General features: G+C 38.9%; 1 protein-coding gene across 1 annotated transcript in view; it reads right to left on the bottom strand.

Annotated features, from left to right (window-relative positions):
* Nucleotides 1-23,653, bottom strand: part of CCDC187 (coiled-coil domain containing 187) — a 91,802-nt gene that overhangs the window by 36,878 nt on the left and 31,271 nt on the right. Inside the window, exons 11-12 of the mRNA XM_043989576.1 lie at nucleotides 13,663-13,832; nucleotides 1,800-1,897 (exon numbers count right to left, since the gene is read on the bottom strand). Of these exons, the coding sequence (XP_043845511.1) occupies nucleotides 1,800-1,897; nucleotides 13,663-13,832 (268 nt within the window). The remainder of the gene's footprint in view (nucleotides 1-1,799; nucleotides 1,898-13,662; nucleotides 13,833-23,653) is intronic.

Genomic DNA, 23,653 nt, shown 5'->3' with positions numbered 1-23,653 from the left:
TGCAGATTTTCAGATCTGGAATTGAGGGATACTTTTCAGAGGGGAAAATAGCCTTCCAGCTCAAGTTTTCTTTCATTGGTCCAGAAGGAACCTATATACCCAGTATCCAAGCACAATACCCAACATATAGGAGTCACTTAATAAATGCTTGTTCATTGATTGACTGAAATAAAACAATTGTTCCTCTGCCCAGAAAGGCATTTCATCTACCACCCTGGCCCTTGAAGATAACTACATCCTGTTTAAATAAAAGTATAGCTTCTTACATTCCATCTCTTCCCTTTTGAAAAACTACCTTTACATTTCCCAACCTTTCCCAGCAATATCTACGCCTAAATAATGCAATTTCCAAATTTTCTCAGTGATATTTTTACCCTATTAAACTGGAATGTATGATGAATAAAATAATTATGAGAGACAAAATTCTGGATAAATTATAATCAATTTTATCAATCACAATTGGTAAAAGATGGACAAAAATGGCTCCTTAACCTCTGGTAGTTCAGAGACTACATGGCTACTTCTTCAAGTTTTTATGCCTTTTGGACAAGAGGTGGTCTATTAAATAGCAATTAAATCTAAATGGTTAACATAATTGAAGGTGCATTACATTAAGATGAAGGACGGGGAATCCATCGGCTTTGAAAAATGTCTTTATATAAGGTAATCAAAATTTTTAAATGTACGCTCCACCCAAGCTGAGCAGGAGTACACTAGCTTCCACCTGGGTGAGGTCTGGCGCAGGACAGTAAGTCCAAATCTGTTCAGTAACAAAGGTGAAGACTAAACACAGCATTAGTTAAAAAAAAAAGTGGTGGGGGGAGAGCTGAATCTCCCCATGATATTGGTTATTGATCATTATTTCTCACAAATGTATCCAGAGGGGCAGCTAGGTGGTGTAGTGGATAGAGCACCAGCCCTGAATTCAGGAGGACCTGAGACACTTACACTTACTAGCATGTGACCCTGGGCAAGTCACTTAACCCCAATTGCCCTGCAAAACAAAAACAAATGTATCCAGAGAGGGGAACTGAATGGGAGACTGCAGACCAGGAGAACATGAGATTTGGCCGGAACAGGATAGCTGTTTTCAAGTCTTTGAAAAAATACTTAGGGAAGGGGAATTTATCTTGTTCTAATCAGGCCCAGAAGGCAAAATAGGACCATCAGTAGAAGTAGCAGAGAGAGATAAGAAAACTTCCTTGTAGTTGTCCCAAAGTCCAGTGGGTTGTCTACAGGTTTCCAAGCAGAGGAGATTTCTGTTCAGATATGTGTTAGACTAGTATCATAGATTTTAGAGATGGAAGGAACCTCAGAAGTCATCTAGTACAGCTCCTTCCTTTTACAAGTGAAGAAACTGAGTCTCAGAGGTTGACTTGTCAGAGCAAGGATTTAAACCCAGACCTCCTGATTTCCAGCCCAACATCTTTCTATTATATCACCTGAGATTCTGTGATGTATTAAATAATGCTTTCCAGTGTTTCCAAGTTTTTTGTTTGTTTTCAAGTTTCTTCCATTTCACATGAAACATGAGAAAAACAGCTTCCTACTTACCTCACAAGGTCAAAATGGTCAAAAGGTATTTTAATTTCCTCATAACTTAAGGCTTTAATGTTTTGGAACGTTAAAGGCCAAGGACAGAGATAATAAGGGAGAAGCTTTAGAAAGAGGCAAGAAACCAGAAACACAATTTTAATTTATAAAAATGATTTTTACCTTAAAAATAACATTTACAGCCTCACATTAGCATATAGCTAACTAAGGAAATGTGGAAAAATTCCTAGGAAACTAAATCATACCTTCAATTTCTGAAGAAAGCTCAGAGATTTCTGTTGCACAGTGCTTAGATAGCCAATGCAGATGTCTTTGAAATAGTTGTTGCCATTTTCATATCCCTCTGAAAAATAATGGAAACCAGAGAGATGAACAAGTAGTACCTATAAAAATCAACTAATGGGGGCAGCTAGGTGGCACAATGGATAAAGCACCGGCTCTGGATTCAGGAGGACCTGAATTCAAATCTGGCCTCAGACACTTGACACTTAGGAGCTGTGTGACCCTGGGCAAGTCACTTAACCCTCATTGCCCTGCAAAAAAATAAAAATAAAAACAAAAAACAACTAATAAACACTGCCCTCATTTATAGGGGGACTTTTATACATTTTGATCCAATCAATCAACCATCCTTTCTAATTACTCATGTGACAGACACCATGCTGGATGTTGAGGAGACAAAGACAAGAATTCCAACAGTCCTTTCCCTTGAGAAAACTTACATTCTATTCAAGGGAGACAATATTTTTATATATAGATAACACCCCAGATACAAAATAGATACGAGATGATTTTGGAGGTGAGAACACTAGCATCTGAGGAGATTTATAAAGACTTCATCATATAGAAGGTGGTATTTGAGCTGAGTCTTGAAATATGCTGTTTACATTCCTACATGGGAAGATACTTCTAACTTATAAGAACTTTCTCAGTACTAAGGCAACTGAATGCAATATATTTAGACAGAGGGCACAGGTGTGAATTGAATATGAAGGGATGATATCTGTAAAGCAAAAAAAAAAAAAAAAAAGAAATATACTATGGATTCCAAGAGGTGGATGTGAGGAGGGAATGCATTTGAAGCACTTGGAGCAACCAGGACAAAGGCTTGGATGTATAAGGTAGACTGCCACATGTAAAGAACAGAAAAAAGGCAATTTGGCCACACTGCAGTGTGGGAAGCAGAGAAATGTATAATAGGCTAGAAAAGTAGGCTGGTGACCAGATGGTGAAGGACTTTATATAACAGAGGAATTTATATTTCATACTAGAAAAAATTGGGAGCTGCTGGGGTATATTAAGTTAGAGAATAATATGGTCACACCTATGCTTTAGGAAAATCACTCTGGAAGATGAAGTGACAAGAAACTTAAAGTAGAGAGACAAATTAGAAGCCTAGTGCAATAGTTCAAGTGAGAGGTGATGAGGGTTTAATCTTGGGTTGGCAGCTATATGGATGAAGAGAAGAATATGGATAAAAGAGAAGAATATGGATGCAAGAGATATGAGAAAGGTATAAACAACAGTTCTTTTGCAGCTGTGATTTTTTTGGGGGAGGCAATGAGAGGCTTAAGTGACTTGCCCAGGGTCACACAGCTAGTAAGTGTCAAGTGTTTGAGGCTGGATTTGAAAGCAGGTCCTCCTGAATCCAGGGCCAGTGCTTTATCCACTGTGCCACCTAGCTGCCCCCACCTTCAGTCACTTTTAAGGGAAAAGGTCAACCTTAGTTTACTTCACCAATTCTTAACTCCTTTCTATTGAATGCTGCTTACATAAAAGACTATCACATATAGTAAAAAGCAAGTAAACCCATTTAACTAAGCAAAACAGCAAACAGAAATTGGAGATGTTCTACAGATTAGAATATACCAGAAAATACATAAAAATGAATGAGCTCTTCAGCTGGGAGTAAGATAACATCTCAGTTCAAGCCAAGAGGGAGGACCCATTCTTACCCAAATTGGTTCATTCTAATAATGTCTGAGGAGGCAAGCTAGAAACCAGGGGCATGTTGAGCTAGTTTCTGCTGCTTGCATGCTGCTTCTCTAGACTTGTCTCTTCCCAAGAATGTTAGGGACCAGTTCAGTGTGTTCCTTATAACAAGTACATAGTGTCATGTTCAACATCCTCTTCATCACATCTCCCTTTATATACAGCATGGAACACAGGGCTCTCCCACCCTACTTGGGTGGGAATCAGGTTACATGCCATTAGGTTGCTATATGGATAATCTGCCTGCAAATAATTGAGAGTTGACTATAAAAGTTGTTACTATATCAGGGACTCTATGACTACTCTCTTTGTCATTATTGTTGTCAGCAGGTGTTGAGATCTCAGAATCAAAAGCAGCCCTTGTTGGGGCTGATGGTAGGTAGATCTGAAAAGGCAAGAATGGGTTTTTCCAAAAATATGAGTACAAATGAAATCTTCATTTGATTTAGGAGCCACATAACCAAATACAATGGAGTGCCCTGCCACATTCCCTATGTGAATCACAAGTCTCTATGTGAACCCCTGCAGATGAAAAAAATATTGCCATTTTGACAAGAAAGATATCCAATTGAGATTTTTCCTTCTGAGGGGAGGGAAGAAATTAATATATTTGCATCATCATTTTCACCCTTTTATTTTTCTTGAAAATAAGGTTAATGGAAGGTCAAATTAATCCTTGTTACTCTATGTTTATACATATATACATGTATTAAAGTTATATATGTATTTGGATCCACGTCTGTGTGTGTGTGTGTATATGTGTGTGTATATATATATATGTATATATATATATATGTATACATGCTTGTGCATATATGCTATGACCCTCCCATCTACTAAGCAGCAGCATGGTACATTGGAGAGTGGAAAGAGCTATAGCAGGAGAGGACCTGGATTTAAATCCTGTATCTGATACATCTGACCTGTGTGACCATAAGCAATTTGTTCACTCCCCAGAGCTTCATTTTATTTTTTTTAATTAATAGATTAAATTTTTTATTGATATATTCTGTTTTAATATCAAGTACATCTTCCTCTCTCCTTTCCATCCTAGGTAGCCATCCATTATAACAAAGAATTTAAAACAAAGGGGACAAAAAAACCACAATTCAGTAAAACTAACCAATAGATATTGAGTCTAACATAATAAGTGGTATTCCACATACTGTAAATAGTATTGATGGGGAATGGTATTCCCCATCACTGTACATTTGGGGGTGGAGAGAGCTTCAGTTTCTTTGAGCTATAAAATAAGGTGGTTAGGGAATCTATAATCTATAATCTATAATCCCAAAATGCCTTCCCTTCACATCAGTGCCGAAGAGCTATGGCCAGCAGTTTAATCTTGAGAAAATTGTAGCTTACATACAGCCTTTGCTAGAACAGAAGAGCATGCAGACAGCTGAAAGGTGGCCTGGGGCACCTAGGATTCAGCCCTGGATTCAGCAGGACCTGAGTTCAAATCCGGCCTCAGAAACTTGACACTTACTAGCTGTGTGACCCTGGGCAAGTCACTTAACCTTCATTTCCCCCACCCCCCCCCCAAAAAAAACAACAACTAAAAAAAGGGATAATAGAAAGGTGGACTGGGAGACACCTCATGAATCATGTGACTCAGAGGCAGAAGAGCTTATTGCTGTTTAATGTAAAGAAGGCTTTGCTTTATTTCCTGGCCTGACCAGTCACTTCTCCAACTCTCAGTTTTATACTTGTCACCCTGGGGGCACAGCCTCTGGAGAGAAACTAGAGCACCAGAGAATCCTCTGGCCCTAATCCTGGCTGAACTCACAGTCAAGCCTTAGACTCTATACTTCCCCAAAGGTACCCAAAGACTTGGAACAGCCTCTCTTTGTATCAAGGGTTTCAGCCAGTTAGTGCTCCAAGCAGACATTTTTAACTTCCTCACCTCCCCAAAGGCCTCAGATTCTCAATTAATCAGATGGCCTAATGGACTAATGACCTTTCTTTTAAAAAGATAATGTTGCCCACCTCATAAAAGAAGATCTGAATTTCCTCATTCCAAGACCCCAGAGCCAGCTGGAAGTTACCTCTCCCTGATCAAATTTCTTATAATGCTTTGGGCCCTCTTCCTTTATACTGCTCACATTTCACCTTATTATTGTAATTATTTGCAAATATGTTTTATCCCTCTATTATATTGTAAACTCCCAGAGCTCAGGTTTCATATCTTATTTTATTGTTGCATGTAGTAACTACATAAAGAAAGTATGAAAGTCTGTTGTTCAAATGAAAAAGGCTTCTTTTTCAGTCATCTAAGAATAATCTGTTGTTCTTCCTTTATAAAGATAATATACCCTCATCCACACAGAATTGTCAAGGGGGTCTCAGCTATATCTACTGCCCAGTGGAGATAAATTGCACTAACTCATGCATGTATTTACTCTCTTATAAAACTCTAATTGGGCTATCTATGTGACCTATCATAATATGCAAATTAGGAGAAGGGGAGGAAGGAGAGGAGTGAATAAGACCAGTATGATCTGCTTCATTCATTTATGTATTTTGCTTAATGTACTCCATAGGCATTGCCTGATAGACACCCCTAAGGACAGCCTGAATGGATGAAAAGATTTCTTTCGTTTCATTCTCTTTTTATTCAGGTATCAAGTATTTAGTCTGGAAGACCTCTCTCAAGTTGCAAAGGGAATATATGGAGCAAGGAGGAAGGAAAGGAGTGGGAAAGGAAGAGGAAAGAACCTAGCTAAGAGCCTCTGCACACTGGGCTCAAAGACAGGCCCAGGTCTCCTGGGGATAAGCTTGCCTGACCTGGGACTCTGGGTTTAATTGGTCATTTCATAATGACATCATTGAAAAGAAAAGAAGTAGTTAACTCACAAGGGTTTTTCAAATGATGACTGCAGGATGATATTATTTACTTAAAAAGAAAAGCAAGTTGTACATAATAGACCTGCAGTATCATGTACAATCATCTTTTCCTGTTCTATATTTAGGCAAATGATCATTCTAATTGGTGTTTGTTATCTTCAGAATAAAAATAAGAATTATTTTTAAATGATTAAAAAAACAAATGGTATGGGAGCTATCATCTTTTAAATATCTATCAGGAAAAATAACAATCAACAGTTTTAATTCATTGATTTTAGAGTAGCAGTGCTTAATGGATTTTCAATTGAGAGAGCAGCCCCCTCTGCTGATAGGAATCTTCCTATGTTCTTTTCACCAGAAAGCTAGCTCCCTGATCCCAAACTGAAAGGAGTTTCTGCACTGGTTTTAGTTGTTTGTTTCATCAAGCTGAAGCATCACAATGACTTGGGACACTTTATAAAAACTCTTAGATCTACCTTATAAATTGGAGTCATTCACTAAGGAGTACTTAGCCCAGAGCTTCACATTCTTGAGTTGGCAATTGAGAAACAATGTGATAAAATGAAAAAGGAAAGAAAAAATACTGGACATAAAAGTCCAAAGATTTTGGTTTACCAACTAAATGCCAACTAGTTGTGTGATCTTGGACAAGTTACAGTCTCTGTGCCTCATGTTCTTTAATCATATTCTAACTGACCAATGGAATTGTGATCTGGGTATATTCTCCCAAAATATAGATCCCCAAATATACATGACTCTCTCAGCTGTCTGACTTCCCACCTTGCTGCCCCCTTTCCTATTTCTTTGCTATGTACTAAGGAAGTTGAAGTGAGTCACACAAGACTGAGGAACATTTTTAGTTTGTTTTTTGTTTCACAAGTTGCTATTACCAAAGAATTCATCATTACCAAAAAGTGGGTTGACCTACTTAGTGATAGGCTCACCCCTGTGTGCTCACTCTCTCTCTCTCTCTCTCTCTCTCTCTCTCTCTCTCTCTCTCTCTCTCTCTCTCTTTCAACTTAGCTAGGTGGTCCTCAGGAAGCAAACTATATATCCTGGACCACACAATGAAATGAAGCTAATAGTACTTGTACTGGGTTGTCTCACAAACATGTTTTATTATGTAAGATATGAATGTAAAGTACTTTTTTTCAGTTTACCAAGTTTTATTGCAATGCTGTGAGTGATCACAGGAAGAGAACCAGAAAACTTGAAAGGTATCTCTCTTGTAAAGTACTTTTAAAACTACAAGGTGCAATCTACATTAATTCAGTACTGATAAACAGTGCTTGATCAATTGAAAAGATGGGTTAGGCACAAAACCAGAGATGGATAGTTGGTGGATATATTGCCTGAATATACAGGATGCCAAGAGAACTCAAGAAAGATCCCCAATAGATTGGGTAAACTACCTGTCATAAACCTACAGAAGGATATGGACAGGTTGGACAGGATAGGTAGGTTGCTGATCCAACCATTCTGGAGAACAATTTGGAACCATGCCCAAAGAGATAATAAAAATGGAAAATGACCCACATGTATAAAAATATTTATAGCTGTTCTTTTTGTAAGGGCAAAGGATTGGAAATTGAGGGGATGCCCATCGGGTTGGGGAATGGCTGAACAGGTTGTGGTATGTGAATGTAATGGAATACTATTGTGCTGTAAGAAATGATGAGCAGGCAGATTTCAGAAAAACCTGGACTTATGGGAGTAAAATGAGCAGAACCAAGAAAACATGGTACACAGCAACAGCACTGTGTGATGACCAACTGTGATAGACCTAGCTCTTCTCAGCAATACAATGATCCAAGACAATTCCAAAAGACTCATGATGGAAAATGCTCTCCACATCCAGAAAAAGAACTATGGAGTCTGAATGCAGATTGAAGCATACTATTTTTCACTTGTTGTTGTTGTTTTGTTTCCTCTTTCTTGTGTTTTTTTTCCTTTTGTACTGATTCTTCTCTTACAACATGACTAATGTGAAAATATGTTTAACATGATTGTAATGTATAATGCATATCACATTGCTTGTTGGCTTTAGGAGAGGAGAGGGAAGGGACGGAGGGAGGGAGAAAAATTTGGATCTCCAAATCTTACAAAAATGAATGTTGGGGGCAGCTAGGTGGCGCAGTGGATAAAGCACCGGCCCTGGAGTCAGGAGCACCTGAGTTCAAATCTGGCCTCAGACACTTGACACTTACTAGCTGTGTGACCCTGGACAAGTCACTTAACCCCCATTGCCCCAACCCCCCAAAAAAGAATGTTGAAAACTATCTTTACATGTAATTGGAAAAAGATAAAAAATAAAATACCATTATTTTTTAAAAGATAGGTAGGTTGCCATCTATATTATTGGAGGGAATACCCAAATAACTGAGATCAGAGCTGTGTTGTAGTGCAGTTATCCCTTCCACATCAAGGGGGGAATCCACAGAAAAAAATTTTGGCCCTCCATTCATACCAATGAAGTCACAATTTTTTCTTTTTCTTTTATGTGGTGTTTACAGTACCTTTTGTAAAAATCTAGGTTGTTATACAATACTACACATGTGTTTTATACATTTCTGAGTTTCTAAACTTTTTCTGTGATGGCTGCTGGCCTTTGTGTGTCATCTGCAGTTTTCACAAAACTCCCCCCAAATTCTCCTTTAATTTCTTTTTTTTTAATTTTTAATTTTTTTAATTCCCCTTTAATTTCTTATGCTGACAATGGGGAAAGTTAAGGTGTGGAAGGGATAACTGTATTAGCTCTTTGGGGTTGTTTTTTTTTGGTGGGTGTATTAGATCTTTTTTTTAAATAAAAGTATTTTATTATTTTCCAGAGATAGTTTTCTGCATTTGTTTACATAAGATTTCAAATTTCAAATTTTTCTCCCTCCCTCCCCTCTCTCCTCCCCTCACAGCAGGCAATCTGATATAGGTTTATATATATATACATATACATAACAACATTAAACATATTTCTGTATCAGTCATGCTATAAGAGAAGAATCAGAGCAATAAGGAAAAACCTCAAAATAGAAAAACAACAGGGAGCAGCTAGGTGGCACAGTGGATAAAGCATCGGCCCTGGATTCAGGAGGACCTGAGTTCAAATCTGGCCTCAGTCACTTAACACTTACTAGCTATGTGACCCTGGGCAAGTCATTTAACCCCCACTGCCCAGCAAAAAACCAAACAAACAAAAAAGAAAAACAACAGCACCAAAAATAAAGGAAATAGTATGGTTCAATCAGCATCCATATTCCAGTTCTTTTTTTTTTTTCTGGATTTGGAGAGCCTTTTCCATCATGAGTCCCCTGGAACTTTCTTGTACCATTGTATTGGTGAGAAGAATCCAGTCTATCACAGTTGATCAACACATCATGTTGATGATACTGTGTATAATGTTCTTCTGGTTCTGCTCATCTCACTTAGCATCAGTTCATGCAAGTCCTTCCAGGTTTCTCTGAACTCCTCCTGCTCATCTCTTGATAAAGGAAAGAACAATTGCCAGAGTTTACCAACAGATGTGGTTCTTTCTTGCATTTGAATATATTTAAACACACTCAATGAATGGGTGGCATCTTAGCCAGAAAGTTAGACCAGAGGGTCAACTATTCAAGGGCTCCTCTTTCCTCTTTAGGCCTCCATCTGAGGGCTTTCTCCCAACGGTGACTAACTAAAGTTGGCCATGGAACAATGTGTGGCAAAATTAACTGGAAGAAAGAAGGAATCTAACCCTAAAGCTAATTGGTTCCAATAGGGAATGTAATATAAAATGTTTCCTTCAGGTCCAGGACACCAACAGCAAGAAACTGTATATTATAGTGACTTCCAACAACACAAAATACAGAGTGAACAGTGAGAACATCACTTGTCAAAAGAGCACAATACCTCTGGGCCCCTCACACCCTTGTACTCTTCTCCGGTTGTGCCAACCGCTCACACACCTGGCCCAGTTGACAGTACAAACTCATTTTCTTCTCAGAGAAGTAACTGAAGAAACCCTAGTTAAGAGCAAGAGCTTTTCCCCCTCTAAGTATCTATTGAGGTACAGGTTGCCTGAGCTTGTTCTTTTGTCTCCCTAAAGCTCCTAAAACAATGTACCATCTGCTATGATTTGGTCAAAGGAAAATAAGGTCTCCCAGGAGTGAAACTGCCTCTACTCATCCTGTTCTTGCTTAACCCTTTCAAGCCACCAACCTGCTCTCTTCTTATTCTTGTGATAACAAGACTTGAATTTTTCAAACCATTTTTAGGTCCAATGTCTCTTTTTATTTTCACAAATAAGTAGCTAGGCATTAAAGTATCACTAACAACATGAAGAAGTTACTGTGTATCTGTTTTAAAGCTTTCCTTCATTGTATTTAGATGTATCACAGTCTTTATGAGGCCCAGAAAGGTTAAGTAATTTACCCAATAATAATTGATAATAATATAACCAATTATATGATTAATAATTAATATTAATACTAAATAATTTTTAAAATTCACATTATACAGGGTGTCTTGTATATTGTTTTATAGTTTATAAAGTGTTTTATATACTTGAACCTCCAAAGAACTGCATGAAATAGGCAGGGGATTTCTCAAGCCCATTTTTACAACTGAGGACACTGAGGTACTAAATGGTTAAATGACTTTCCCAAGGTCACATAGCCAGTAAATATCTAAAAAAGGATTTGAACTCAGCTCTGCTAACTCCATTTCCAGGCTCTTCCTATTCTACTGAGTTGGTTTCTTTATGTGTTCATTTCAAAAACAAAAACTACTCAGTATGGCCAAATATCCCTTAAGATTTCCTAGACCTGGCCACTATAAATTCTGGCTCATGGTTGCTTTTGGAATCCTGTCTTTCATAGCCTCTGATTCCACCAGTGTGGGAAAGACTTGGTGCAAAAACTCCTTCTACCAGTGCAGATCTTCAATTGCTCTGTAACTTGTGTGAACGCTCAAGCTCCACAGATGAGGACAGGTAACTTTTCTATCCCTCATATTCTTGAGTGCTGCCTGGGGACACTGGGAGTAGAAATGAGTTGCCCATGGTCATATAGCTAGTATGTATGAGGTGCTTATTTGAACCACTATGTTCCCCACCCTCACTCCCATGCTGGTTCAATCCATTCTACCACTCTGTCTCCTTCAGTGGTCAACTTCTTTTAGCAGTGAGGTATCATTTAGAGAAGTAGGATGAGGTGTATTTATTATGAATGGCACACCTGATGGCCACTAACCAATTTTCTGATCTCTAACAGTGCCAATATCAGTTTCCTACAGATTCAGTAAGTCTCCTCCTAGGTCACTATCTAACAGCCAGAAGTGATCAATGAATTTGCTGACCAGGAGAAGAGGGTCCCACAGTCTGTAATGATAGTGCAGGGCATTCTCTACAGCAATGGGCTCCAAATTATTTTTAGATTTTCCAACTCTATTTGTAAAAGAATTTTTTAAGCTGTACCTTCAATATATCCATAATTTATTTACTGATGAATTATTTTGACCATACTAATTATGTACATTATAAAACACTAAAAATACATATTTAAAAGTATGAGATAAAGATGAAATTGTATTTTGCTCTAGGGCCAATGGGAAACCACTGAAGTTTATTGAGCAAAGGAGTGACAGGGTTTGATGGAAAGCAGTCAGGCAGATGTGTGAGAGATGGTAAAAGAGAGAGACTTAAGGCAGAAAAAAACAATTAGGAAGCTATTATAATAGTCCAGGCAAATTGCTATGAGTAGCCTGGTTTATAGTGGTGGCTGTGTGAGAGAAAAGGGGAAAAATATTGTGGAGGTCAAAAAATTGGCAACTGATTGAATATATTGGCCAAATGAGAGTGAGGAATTAAAAACTACACTGAAATTGTAAACCTGAGTGAGTAATCAGAAGGATGATGGAGACCCTCAACAAATACAGGGAAGTTTAGAAGGGAAGGATAATGTAATGTGATCTGAGGGGCAGATCACAACCCATTCTTATGGACCTACTCATTCTGTGAGACTCATTCTGTTCCACCTTACAAAGAGTGGCCACCAGGTCATCTAAAGTGGCAGAGGGGGAAGGGAATGGACTTTCCTAACTGCACCTGCTACAGCTGCTGTTTGGGTACTTGGACGTATGGTTAGGGTATCAATTACCAGGAGGGACCAATGCCTGACTCAGAAAGAAGTGGGAGTTTGCTCAGTGGAGAGATGGGGCTGAAGTGGAGAATACTGGTGGATAAGTGTAGGTATGGCTGTGTTGGAAGCAAGCCCTCAAAACTGTCATTGGGTGAGATGTCATCCATCTTTCTATCCTTTATTAGCCAATCACATCCCTTGTGGTCAGGCCGCAACTCCTTTCATGTCAAGCCAGGGTTCCCACTGTATAGACCACTGCTCCACAGCCCTGTTGAAATATGTTGGGAGGGGGCAGTTAGGTGGGGCAGTGGATAAAACACCAGCCCTGGATTCAGGAGGACCTGAGTTCAAATCCGGCCTCAGACACTTGACACTTATTAGCTGTGTTACCTTGGACAAGTCACTTAATCCTCTTTGCCCCCGCCAAAAAAATACATGTCCAGGGCTAGTTATTTCAATGAATTGAGCACAATGACTCATGAGGGGGCAGTAAGTTTTATCCTTGTATAGTCAGTTTATTTCATAGAACAACTCCCTTTCTGTAACCCATGCAGAGATGGTTCACCAGCAGAAGGCATGGATTTGTCCATAGGTAAATGAAAGCTGTCCAGGGCATGAAAATTTGGCAAAGTTAACAGGGCCAAAGAGGAAATATGCTTTTTAACTCTTAAGCTAAATGGTTCAAATAGGCAATGTCAAGGTAAATGTATTCATCTATGTTTATTTACATTAGTGTAATGCTTCTTGCAAGTCTACTGTAGAAAAAGAAATTAACCAGGGCATATTCCCCCCTAGCTATTGACTGGCTCTAAAATTACCAATAATAGCATTCCTTATTATCCTCTAGTACTGCTAACTAATCACTACATAAATCTTTTCCTAGACCTAGATACTGTATCTTACAATTAGATAGCACTTTTCCTCTAAAGAAAGGAAAATAAAGGCAAATTGATTGTCTGATTCATTCTCAGAGTCTCAGCATCCAACATCAATTTCTCTCAAACATCAATTCATTCATTCCTTTTTATTATTAGGATGATTAGGGCTATTTTAGAAATGTAGAAATTGAGATAAAGACTAGTTAAATGGCTTTTCCCAGGTCACATGGTAGGGCCACAACAGATCTCTCAATCCAAGAAGTTATATTAAGTACTCTTACCTATATGTTTGCTTGAGGGGCTTAAAAACTCAGTTCTTCTGGTGGGAAGATCTTGTGTCTTGATCTCGTTATAGGACTCAGGCATTCCAAGAGAAAATTCGGTCAACTCTTCCATCTGAATCCCAGAAGGATCAATGAAGCTATCTTGCTTTTCAGATTCTTTCTGTGGACTGTTGAGACATACAAACATGTACACCCACAGAACTTTTCTTAGATTGCAAGGTTTTTGAACAAATTAAACAGTCTACAGAATCCAGCAGAGAGCATAGTGAATATGGACTTATATACAAACTAGGCTAGGGATGGGGGAGGGGAGAAAAGAGGGGGTTTTTTTGTTTGTTTGTTTTTTAAGGGATTGTGATGCCTGAGTATGCCCTGATAGCAAGATTTAAATAAGAGAGTGTGCAGGCTAGGCTATAAGTGATAAAGGTCAATGCTTGGTGAAAATGGCTTGTAGGGTACTACTGATGGCTCAGGAGGAAATAGAGAAGGCTAGAGGGAAATGTCAATACATTTATGTGGGAAGTAATCACTATGTTTCTAAAATATCTTTTTGCTTATGGGTTTGGTTTTTGGGGGGCGGGGCTATGGGGATTAAGTAACTTGCCCAGGGTCACACAGCTAGTAAGTGTCAAGTGTCTGAAGCAGAATTTGAACTCAGGTAACTCCTGAATCCAGGGCCAGTGTTTTATCCACTGCACCACCTAGCTGCCCCCTGCTTATGTTTTAAAATATGTTTTTGCTTATGAAACCAAGGCAGTTGGCTTTGGTCAGTTGACTAGACTTTTAACTATGAGACAGGATAGCAGAGAAAGGCAAGGTCCTCTGTCATTGGAGGGAATCAAATCTTTTGCAAGAAACAAAAGTGTACCTGGGAATATTTAACAGCCACCAAAGGAAACCCATATTTGATAATGGCTCCAAGACAACATTAAAAATTTTATTTTTGTAGTTACAACGTGTCTCTGTGTTAAGTGGTTAGTAAACCTAACAAACCATCATGACTCATTTTCCATGAGCAGTACTGACAGATGTGTTAGTGAAAACATCACAAACTTCCTACTGTTATCTCATTCAATTTTATTTTATGCCTTAAAAATATCCTCATGCAAAAATTCATCATCATCATTCTTTGAACACAAACTTTCCCAATGAGATCTTTGTTCTCCAGACATGCTCTTATTTGCTTTTTAAAATTTTTTTTAATTTTTAAAAAATCTTATTTGCTTTTAGGAACAGGGACTGGACCATCGATTACATTAATAAAGGAAACTCCCTCCACTAATGTAGGTTTGGTACCTTCTTGGCAGCTTAAGAACTTGAAGAGAGTGGCCCAGAGAATTGAGAGGTTTAGTATTAGCCAATATGTGCCAGATGTGACACTTGAACCCAGGTCCTTCCTGAGTCCGAGACTGGCTCTCTATCCACACACTACACCATATTGCCTCTATAGACTGCTAGCCTTTTCAGACTGTTCTTATTAATAAAACACATGGCTTGTCTTCATGTTATTCCTGTGAAAGAGGCACTGACTGCCAGATGGAAAGTAATAGTTTGTATCTACTGAAAACAATGTACAATACAATGGTATATAAAATATTAGTATATAAACATAAATACACACACACACACACAAGAAGTCAGGGAGAAAGAGGAGCCTGATTAATTCAACCAATATTTATTACTATATAGGAAATAAAGAGGGAAATTAAGAATTTAGTTCTTCCATAAGCCCTACGATACTTAAACATAAGCCCAAGGCATGACCTGTGTTCTAGATATCTAAATAGAATTTATTTCACTAGGCATTCATTTGACACTTCCTGTGTACCCATCTTTCTGTTAGATGGTATGCCTTCCTGTGTACCCACGCTATGCTATGGGAGATTTGGACAAAGGAAGTAGATGATGATCTCTGCTCTTGAGGAGCTCATAATTTATTTGGAAATACAAGACTAGAGAAGCCAAGTGCTTCTCTATGGACAAAGGAAGAGCTTACACACAAAAAATCAGATCATAGATTTAAAGGTGGAAGGAACCTCCATCAAGTCCAACCTCCTCACTTTAAAGATGAGATGACTGGGATACAAAGACTTGCCCAAGTTCAAACAGCTAGAAAGTGTCTAAGGTTGGATCTTCCTAATTCCTTCCAAGTCTACTATTCTATCCACAATGCCATGGAGAATCAGGGTGGTCCTAAAAAGAAAAAAAAGGCTGATAGATGGAAGCAAATCAGAATGGTGGTCATAAAAATATGATGGACATGGATAAGAAGAGAACAGCAAAGGAGAAAGGATATTCCTGGCAAGGGGGTAACCTGAGCAAATCAGTGTTCTCTTATTGATATCTAAGAATGACTTTACCCAACCCCAGTAGGATAGGAACTTTTAGTTATTTTTCTAAAAATAAAAATAAGATGTTTTTTTCTCTTTCACCCATATTTCTCTGTGACCCATGGTAAAAATTAATCTTAATTTTTTTCAACAAATGAAAATAGATTTTCTCTGTCTTCCACCTACCCCTCACCATTGGGGAGAAAAAAAGGAAAGAAAAAGAAAATCATTGCAACAAATGAATAATCAAGCAAAATGAATTTCTGCATTTTCCATGTCTAAAAAAAAAATGTGATATCTCTTTCTGCTTATGGTAGAAATTTGTGAGTAAGCTAGTTATAGTAAGAGTGAGTTAAAAACCTATACTCTAAAAACCAAGTTCTCTTTTACAAAGTTAATATAGTCCTCAAACACAGGGATTGGTCTTGTGACATTGGCCTTATGAGCAAATGCTACAGACACTAAACTAATAGTTCAGCTAACATTCTATTTTCCAAACCTGAGGTTGGATCCATCAATACCAGAGAAACATCTTAAGAAGGCAACCAATAAAAAGAATGACTTGGTTATTGACACTCCAGTCCAAGAAGGAAAAAGAGTTAGTTCTACCTATAACCTCACCCTTGTTGTTTCAGCTCCATAATGTCAGGGCCACATCAATGAAGAACTCTGGAGTCAAAGCTAAGAGTAGTTTGTTGCTAGTTCATGACTTGGTCTGAAGTTCTGCATAAATAAAAAGTAAGCTTGGCACAGTACTTAAGATTTTTAAAAAGATTAGGAGGAAAGTGAGAGACTTCTTGAGCTAGCAGCAAGTCCAAAAGAGACAGACCAAAGGCTGGTCATGGTAAACAGAAGCAGCAGCTGTTTATACTGTGGGCTTTTTTTAAGCACCGAAAAATTAGTGTGGAAACGAGCCGTTTTTTTTTTTTTTTATCAGCAATCAGCTTAGCTAAATCTCATTTCATATTTCTCATTAATAAGCTTTTCTGTTATTCCTGGCACAGAGTGACCCAGAAACAGCTAGATTGATTAAAAATAGCTTCCAGTAACTGGGGCTTCACATGCTGCCTGCAGACAGTGGGGACTAGGAAGAGACTAGAAGAGACCACTATCCCACATGAACTAGACATAAAAGAAGAGAACAATCCCATCCCTTCCAGGATTGGCCGGGAGGTTGCAGCGAATCGCTCAAGGTCTAAGTGATCCCCAAAATGTCCCACCCACATTGTAGATTCCAGAACGATAGCTAGGCGCAAGGTACTCTGGCTGATAGCAGGTCACATAGGCTTCCAAAAACACTAGCAGAGTCAGTAAGCCTATCTCCAAACTCCCAGGTACCTGGGTCAGTGAGTTGGAAAGAGAAGTTATTTGAGGAGTAAAACAATCCCTCTCCCCTTTAAGTCCTACCCTATAGCCTAGACAAGGCTAAGAAGAAGCTGACTATTCCTCATTACTCAGCTGCCAAGATTCTTTGTAATCCTCAGATTCCAAGAAAATGTCAAAATGTGGTTTTCTTCCCCATTTCTACTTCAATATCAGTACATATCTAGACCTTTGCAATAGGACCACTGATGTAAGAGAACACAGAATACTGTAATGTTACAGATGGAAGAAGTCCTAGAACATAGAATATTAGAACACAGAATGTTAAAACACAGAATGTAGGAGTTCAAAGGGGCCACTGGGATTGTTGAGTCCAGACTCCTCATTTTATGGCTAAAGAAAGGGAGAACCAAAGAGGTCCTTTTTCCAAAATGTTCTTCCTCATTTGAATGAGTTATATAAGAATAAAGTGAGTTCCCTATTACTTTATGTAATCAAGCAGAAATTAGATAACCATTTGGCAGGGGGAGTATAAAGGGTTTGCCTTCAGGGGTAGATGGCTGGAATAAATGACCTCTAAAGTCTCTTTCTAGATCTGGGATTGTTAGTCTATGAACTTAAGATGTAGAAGCAAAGCAAACAGCGAGTCCTTCTCATCATAGAGAAGAAATTGTTCCCTTTTTTCTGTAGCTTGAGATAGCTCCTTACAAAGACTTTTTCTGATCTAAGCAATGACAGTGACCATTTTAGGACAGTAGCAGATTCCTGGAACTGAGACCTTAATTATAATCCTAGTTAAGACACTTACTGGCTATATATCCTTGGGCAAGTCATTTAATCTCTTTGGACCCTCAGTTTCCTCATCGTAAAGAGAATACTAATAGTTGTCCTACTAACCTGTAGTAATGTTATATGCAAAAAATGAGATGATGGGTGCGAAAGCACATTGAAAATTCTACAGGGTTTAGAAACATTGTGAGGTCATAGTTCCAACAACATTGTGAAAACAACCTGGAAAGCTTTAAGAAAAATGGTCAGTACCAAAGCTATCTATTCCCATATGAAAAAATGCTCTAAATCTCTAATGATTAGAGAGATGCAAATTAAAACAACTCTGAGATACCACCTGACACCTATCAGATTGGCTAAAATTACAAAAAATGAAAATAATAAATGTTGGAGAAGCTGTGGAAAAATTGGAACACTAATGCATTGTTGGTGGAGCTGTGAATTGATCCAACCATTCTGGAGAGCAATTTGGAATTATGACCAAAGGGCAATAAAGCTGTGCATACCTTTTGACCCAACAATACCACTTTTGGGTCTTTTTCCCAAAGAAATCATGGAAAGGGGAGAGGGACCCACATGTACAAAAATATTTATAGCTGCTCTGTACGTGGTGGCAAGGAATTGGAAGTTGAGGGGATGCCCATCAATTGGGGAATGGCTGGACAAGTTGTTATATATGAATACAATGGAATACTATTGTGCTGTAAGAAACGATGAGCAGGAGGAGTTCAGAGAAACCTGGAGGGTCTTACGTGAGCTGATGATGAGTGAGATGAGCAGAACCAGAAGAACATTGTACAGAGTATCATCAACATTGAGTGTTGATCTACTGTGATGGACTATATTCTTCTCACCAATGCAATGGTACAGAAGAGTTCCAGGGAACTCATGATAGAAGAGGATCTCCAAATCCAAGAAAAAAAAAAAAAAGAACTGTGGAGTATAGATGCTGAATGAACCATACTATTTCTTTTGGTTTTGGTGCTGATGTTTTTCTATTTTGAGGTTTTTCATCATTGCTCTGATTTTCTCTTATAACATGACTAATGCAGAAATATGTTTAATGTTATATATATATATAACCTATGTCAGATTACCTGCTGTCTAGGGGAGAGGGGAGGGAGGGGAGGAAGGGAGAAAAATCTGAAATTGGAAAGCTTGTATAAACAAAAGTTGAGAACTATCTTTACCTGTAATGGGAAAAAAATAAAATACTTTATTAATTTTAAAAAACATAAAATAAATGTACCAACCATTTGGTAACAAAAAAAGAAAAAAGAAAAATGGTCAGTGCAATGACCCACCACAATTCCAGAAGACCAGTCTGGAAGAATGCTACTCACCTCAAAATACAGAATGAGACAATGTGACATAAGGCACACCCGGGGAGAGATAATATGTAGCATGTGCTGGCCAGGTCAGCTACCACAACTCTCACCACCCTCTCCCCTCAGAACTTATTGTAGGTATGTTGAACAGGATCTAGGACCCAAGAACCTTGGGGATAGCAATCCTTCCAGCCTACCCACAGCCATCAACTTGAGAAGCAACCCCTAAGGAAATAGAGACTAGCAAATGCTCCTACTGGTGCTGTAGCCAAGTCTATTCAAGACCCAGAAAAGAAAGTTCTTGTCATCAAAGTCTTTGGCACTGTCACATGGTCTTATATCAGAAAATGATGTCATTTTATCAGTGCAAATGAAGTTTAAGAAGAGGCCTTGCCATCTGCTTTCCTATTGCATTCTGAGTACCATGGGACCTTTCCATCTGATTTGCAACTGATATGCAACATCTCTTCCATTAGAATGTGAGCTCCTTGAGTGCAAGGACTGTCTTACTTTTCTATTTGCATCACCAGCACTTTGCAAATAATAAGCATTTAATACATGCTTTATTCATTCTTTCAAATGGAAAAATATTTTCAGTATATTTTTCTTGACAAAAAAAAAAGGAGAAAAGGTTTTTTTCTCCTCTGTTATATTAATAGCAGAAATGAGGCATAGACCAAACATCCCACACCTTATACCAAGAGAAGATCAAAATGGATAAATTATTTAGACATAAAGGGTGATAGCATATGCAAATTAAGGGAGCATGGAAAAATTACTTGTCAGATTTATGAGACCAAACAAGAGATAGAATCACAGAAAGTAAAATGGACAATTTTGATTACATGAGATTAAAAAGGTTTTGTACAAACAAAACCAATGTACCCAAAATTAGAAGAAAAGTAGGAAATGGGGGGTTGGGGTGGAATTTTAGAGTAAGTTTCTCAAATAAAGGTCTCATTTCTTAGATATGTAGAGAACTAAGCCAAATTTACCCCCAAAAGGAGCCATTCCCTAATTGATCACTAGTGAAAGATATGAGCAGATAGCTTTCAGAATAAATCAAAGCCATCAAATAGTTTAAATTTAAAAAATGCTCTAAATCACTAATAGAGAAATGCAAATTAGAATAACTGAGTTACCACCTCATACCCATCAGACTGGCTAAGATGATAGAAAAGAAAAGTAACAGTACTCTCTCCATATATGCTGCACCCCTAGCTATGGAAATCCCTGATTTAAAAAAATAGATCCTTTTAGTTCTGATCTAGAGAAGGAAAAACTGGCACCCAAAGAAGGGTGGTTTAAGGTTTAAGTCCAAGATAAAGATCTGATATCTCTGCTGAGGAGTTGGAGATTCTTTGGTTTCTTGGAGTTGGTAGGATTAGGAATAAATTGTACTGTAAAAGGACATTGAGAAGATTACCCAGTGTTGCAGAAAGAACATTGAATGGGGATCAGAAAACCTGGGTTCTAATCCCAGCTCCATTATTGACTTACTTTGTGTCCTTAGGGAATAGATTTCCACTTGTTCAGTGGGAATACCACAAGAGGAAGCCAGGCCAGAGAAATCTCACCTCAGGTCTGGGAATGTCCAGGGCACCCTGATATTACTGCTGATACCAAATGTCCTTTGTGACAGACGTGACATGAGTCCCTCGTCCCAGGCAGGGAATGTCATGCTGAATGAAGAAGATAACCCGTCTTTCAGAGAATTCAGTACCTCCCCAAACAGTACTATCACAGCTGGCAGTCCCCTCAATCTCAAAAAGAAATATGGGAGAGGGGGGGCACAGACAAGCAGAAGGCATGGTGAAGGGCAATAGGCACAAGGAGCTGAGCAAAAGAACATAGAACTATCCAATATTGAGGTGTGAGGATAACAAACTAGATCATCAGGGAGGAATGTTGGTGGCACTGCTGAGGAAAACCCTACTCTCTCTGCCATAGGAAGAATTCTGGTTACTGTTATCCTAGACCCTCAATGGACTTTAGTAGCTTGTGCCTACATAACCACCATATGCAGACCCCTTGGCTGCTAATTCTTAGCCTCTGCCTGGAAATAAAGCCATGGGTTATAAGAGATAAGCCATTTCTTTGTAAGAAAATGCAAGACTCCTTCCTATAAATAGCCAAAATGAGACAAGATGAATTTTCTCTAGTTAGTGGGAGGTGACAGAGTGCTTGTGATTCTCATCTCCTTCCATTATGGCAGGGGCCTGGGCTACAAAGGTAAAGAGCTGTGACCCTTCACCAGAGGAAGGGGAAGGGCACACACCAGGGCATTGGCCCCTCACCCCACCAAGTCCCTGCTATGAGTGGGACTGGAACCCCTATGAACACTGGGATCATGGAGGCCCGCCCCCAGCAGTCAGTTACTAGGGTGCTACTGCTCTGCTGGCCCCTCTAATGCTGAGCAATCACATTTAGGTCCCGAGCTTCCTATTCTCCTGAAGAAAAAGGTCCAAGAAATGGTTCCCCAGCGAGATTGGCAGAGAAGTCTGACACTGGGGAAAGGATGACAACCCCATACTTTCCTCCCACCCCTGGAGCCAGGTACCTGATTCTTCTGCAGAGTTTGCAAGATTAGGGGTTAGGGGGCACCAAATGCTCTCATGTTTTCCCCTCCATCTTTGGGAAGGCAGTGTGGCACAGTGGAAAGAGTGCTGGATTTGTAGTCTTGGTATCTGAGTTCAAATCCTAGTGACCTTGGGCAAGTCACCTAACCTCCCTGGGACTCAGTTTCCTCCTCTATAAAATGAGGGAGCTGAACTAGATTGCCTTGAAGGTCTATTCTGTCTCTAAACCTATGATCCCATAAATATAAGTCCCATGGGTGAATACAACTCAATGATTATTCATTTCCCTTTGTATTACTTTATTGTGTGCTTGTTATAAAAATTTAATGAATGCTTAATTTTATTTTAAAAACACACTAAAAATTATTTGCATAGATTTTTTGTGAAAAGACGAGCACACTTTTTATATAAAAAGTGGGGGGGATACATAAAGTTTGGAAACCACAGAATTAGGGAATAGATAGAAAGTTCTATCTAGTAGAAGGAAAAACAGGCATCTGAGAAGGGCTTCAAGTTAACTAGTAATGGATACAGGTCATCTAATTCCTAGTCCAATATTCTTTCTAGTGCACCAAGCTATATCCACAATGGCTTGGGTCATACCCTCAATACCAATGATCCCTCTGGATGCCAGTCAGCTTGGCATTCTCATGGTGAGAGGTTATGCCTATCTCACCCTCAATTCCAAGCTGTATCTGGCCCATCCCTTTAAAGCCTCCCCTCATTCTTACAAAGAATTAACAGCCCCACCCAGACTGAAATGTTCAGAGAATGAAGGTGTAAAACAGGAAAATGTCAGTTTTCTATATATTTTGACTCCAGCTGCCACAAGAAAAAAATTATTTTGTTTCTTTCTCAGAAGTTCTAACAGCAATGAAGTCTAAGCTTCAAAATTCTCTTAACTAGGATTCTTCTAGACTCTTAGGGCTGGACTGGATGACCACCAAAGTCCCTTCCATCTTTATTCTTCCTGGTACTAAACTGCTTTAGGTAACTACTGCCCCCTTGTGTCTGGTGGTTAAACTAATCCTCACTATCTAGTAAGAGACACCTTCCTCACTGTTGTGAGAGGGCAAAACTTTTCTCAAAATCACAGATCTTAGGACATCAGAGTTGGAAGGGATCTTATGCTCCATATGGTCCAACCCAATCATTTTGTATATAGAGAAACTGAGCCTCAAAGAATTTGGGACTTGCCTAGGGTCACATAGCAGGCTAGAGAAGTAGGATTTGAATTCAGGTCCCAATTCCAAATCCAGTGCTCTCTGTGACACCACACTTACCTAAACTAGTCATGTCTCTGATCTAGTTTAGGGTAGGCCAATTCAAACATCCTAATCCAGTGAAATGAGGGGTTGTTTGTTTTTGTTTGTTTTTTTCTCATCCCAGGAAAGATGCTTTCCAGAAAGTTTCTACAGCCTAGGCACAGAGAGTGGCAAATGCACAGATATAGCAAGGCCATGCACTGAAAAGCAACTACAGGAGGCTAGAACGCTTATAACCATCAGCCAACACGCTGCTACCCTAACCATAAGTCTGTGTTTAATTAGGTTAGTAGTTGGAACAGCAGAACTACCAAGGACAAGGGCATGGATTCAATTCCTGTGTGTGCCAATTTACTTTGATCTGTTCCATGGAA

The sequence above is a fragment of the Dromiciops gliroides genome, chromosome 2 (assembly GCF_019393635.1).
Source record: "Dromiciops gliroides isolate mDroGli1 chromosome 2, mDroGli1.pri, whole genome shotgun sequence".
NCBI lineage: Eukaryota > Metazoa > Chordata > Mammalia > Microbiotheria > Microbiotheriidae > Dromiciops > Dromiciops gliroides.
Note: the sequence above shows the minus strand (reverse complement) of the source record. Positions and strands in the feature narration are given on the sequence as shown.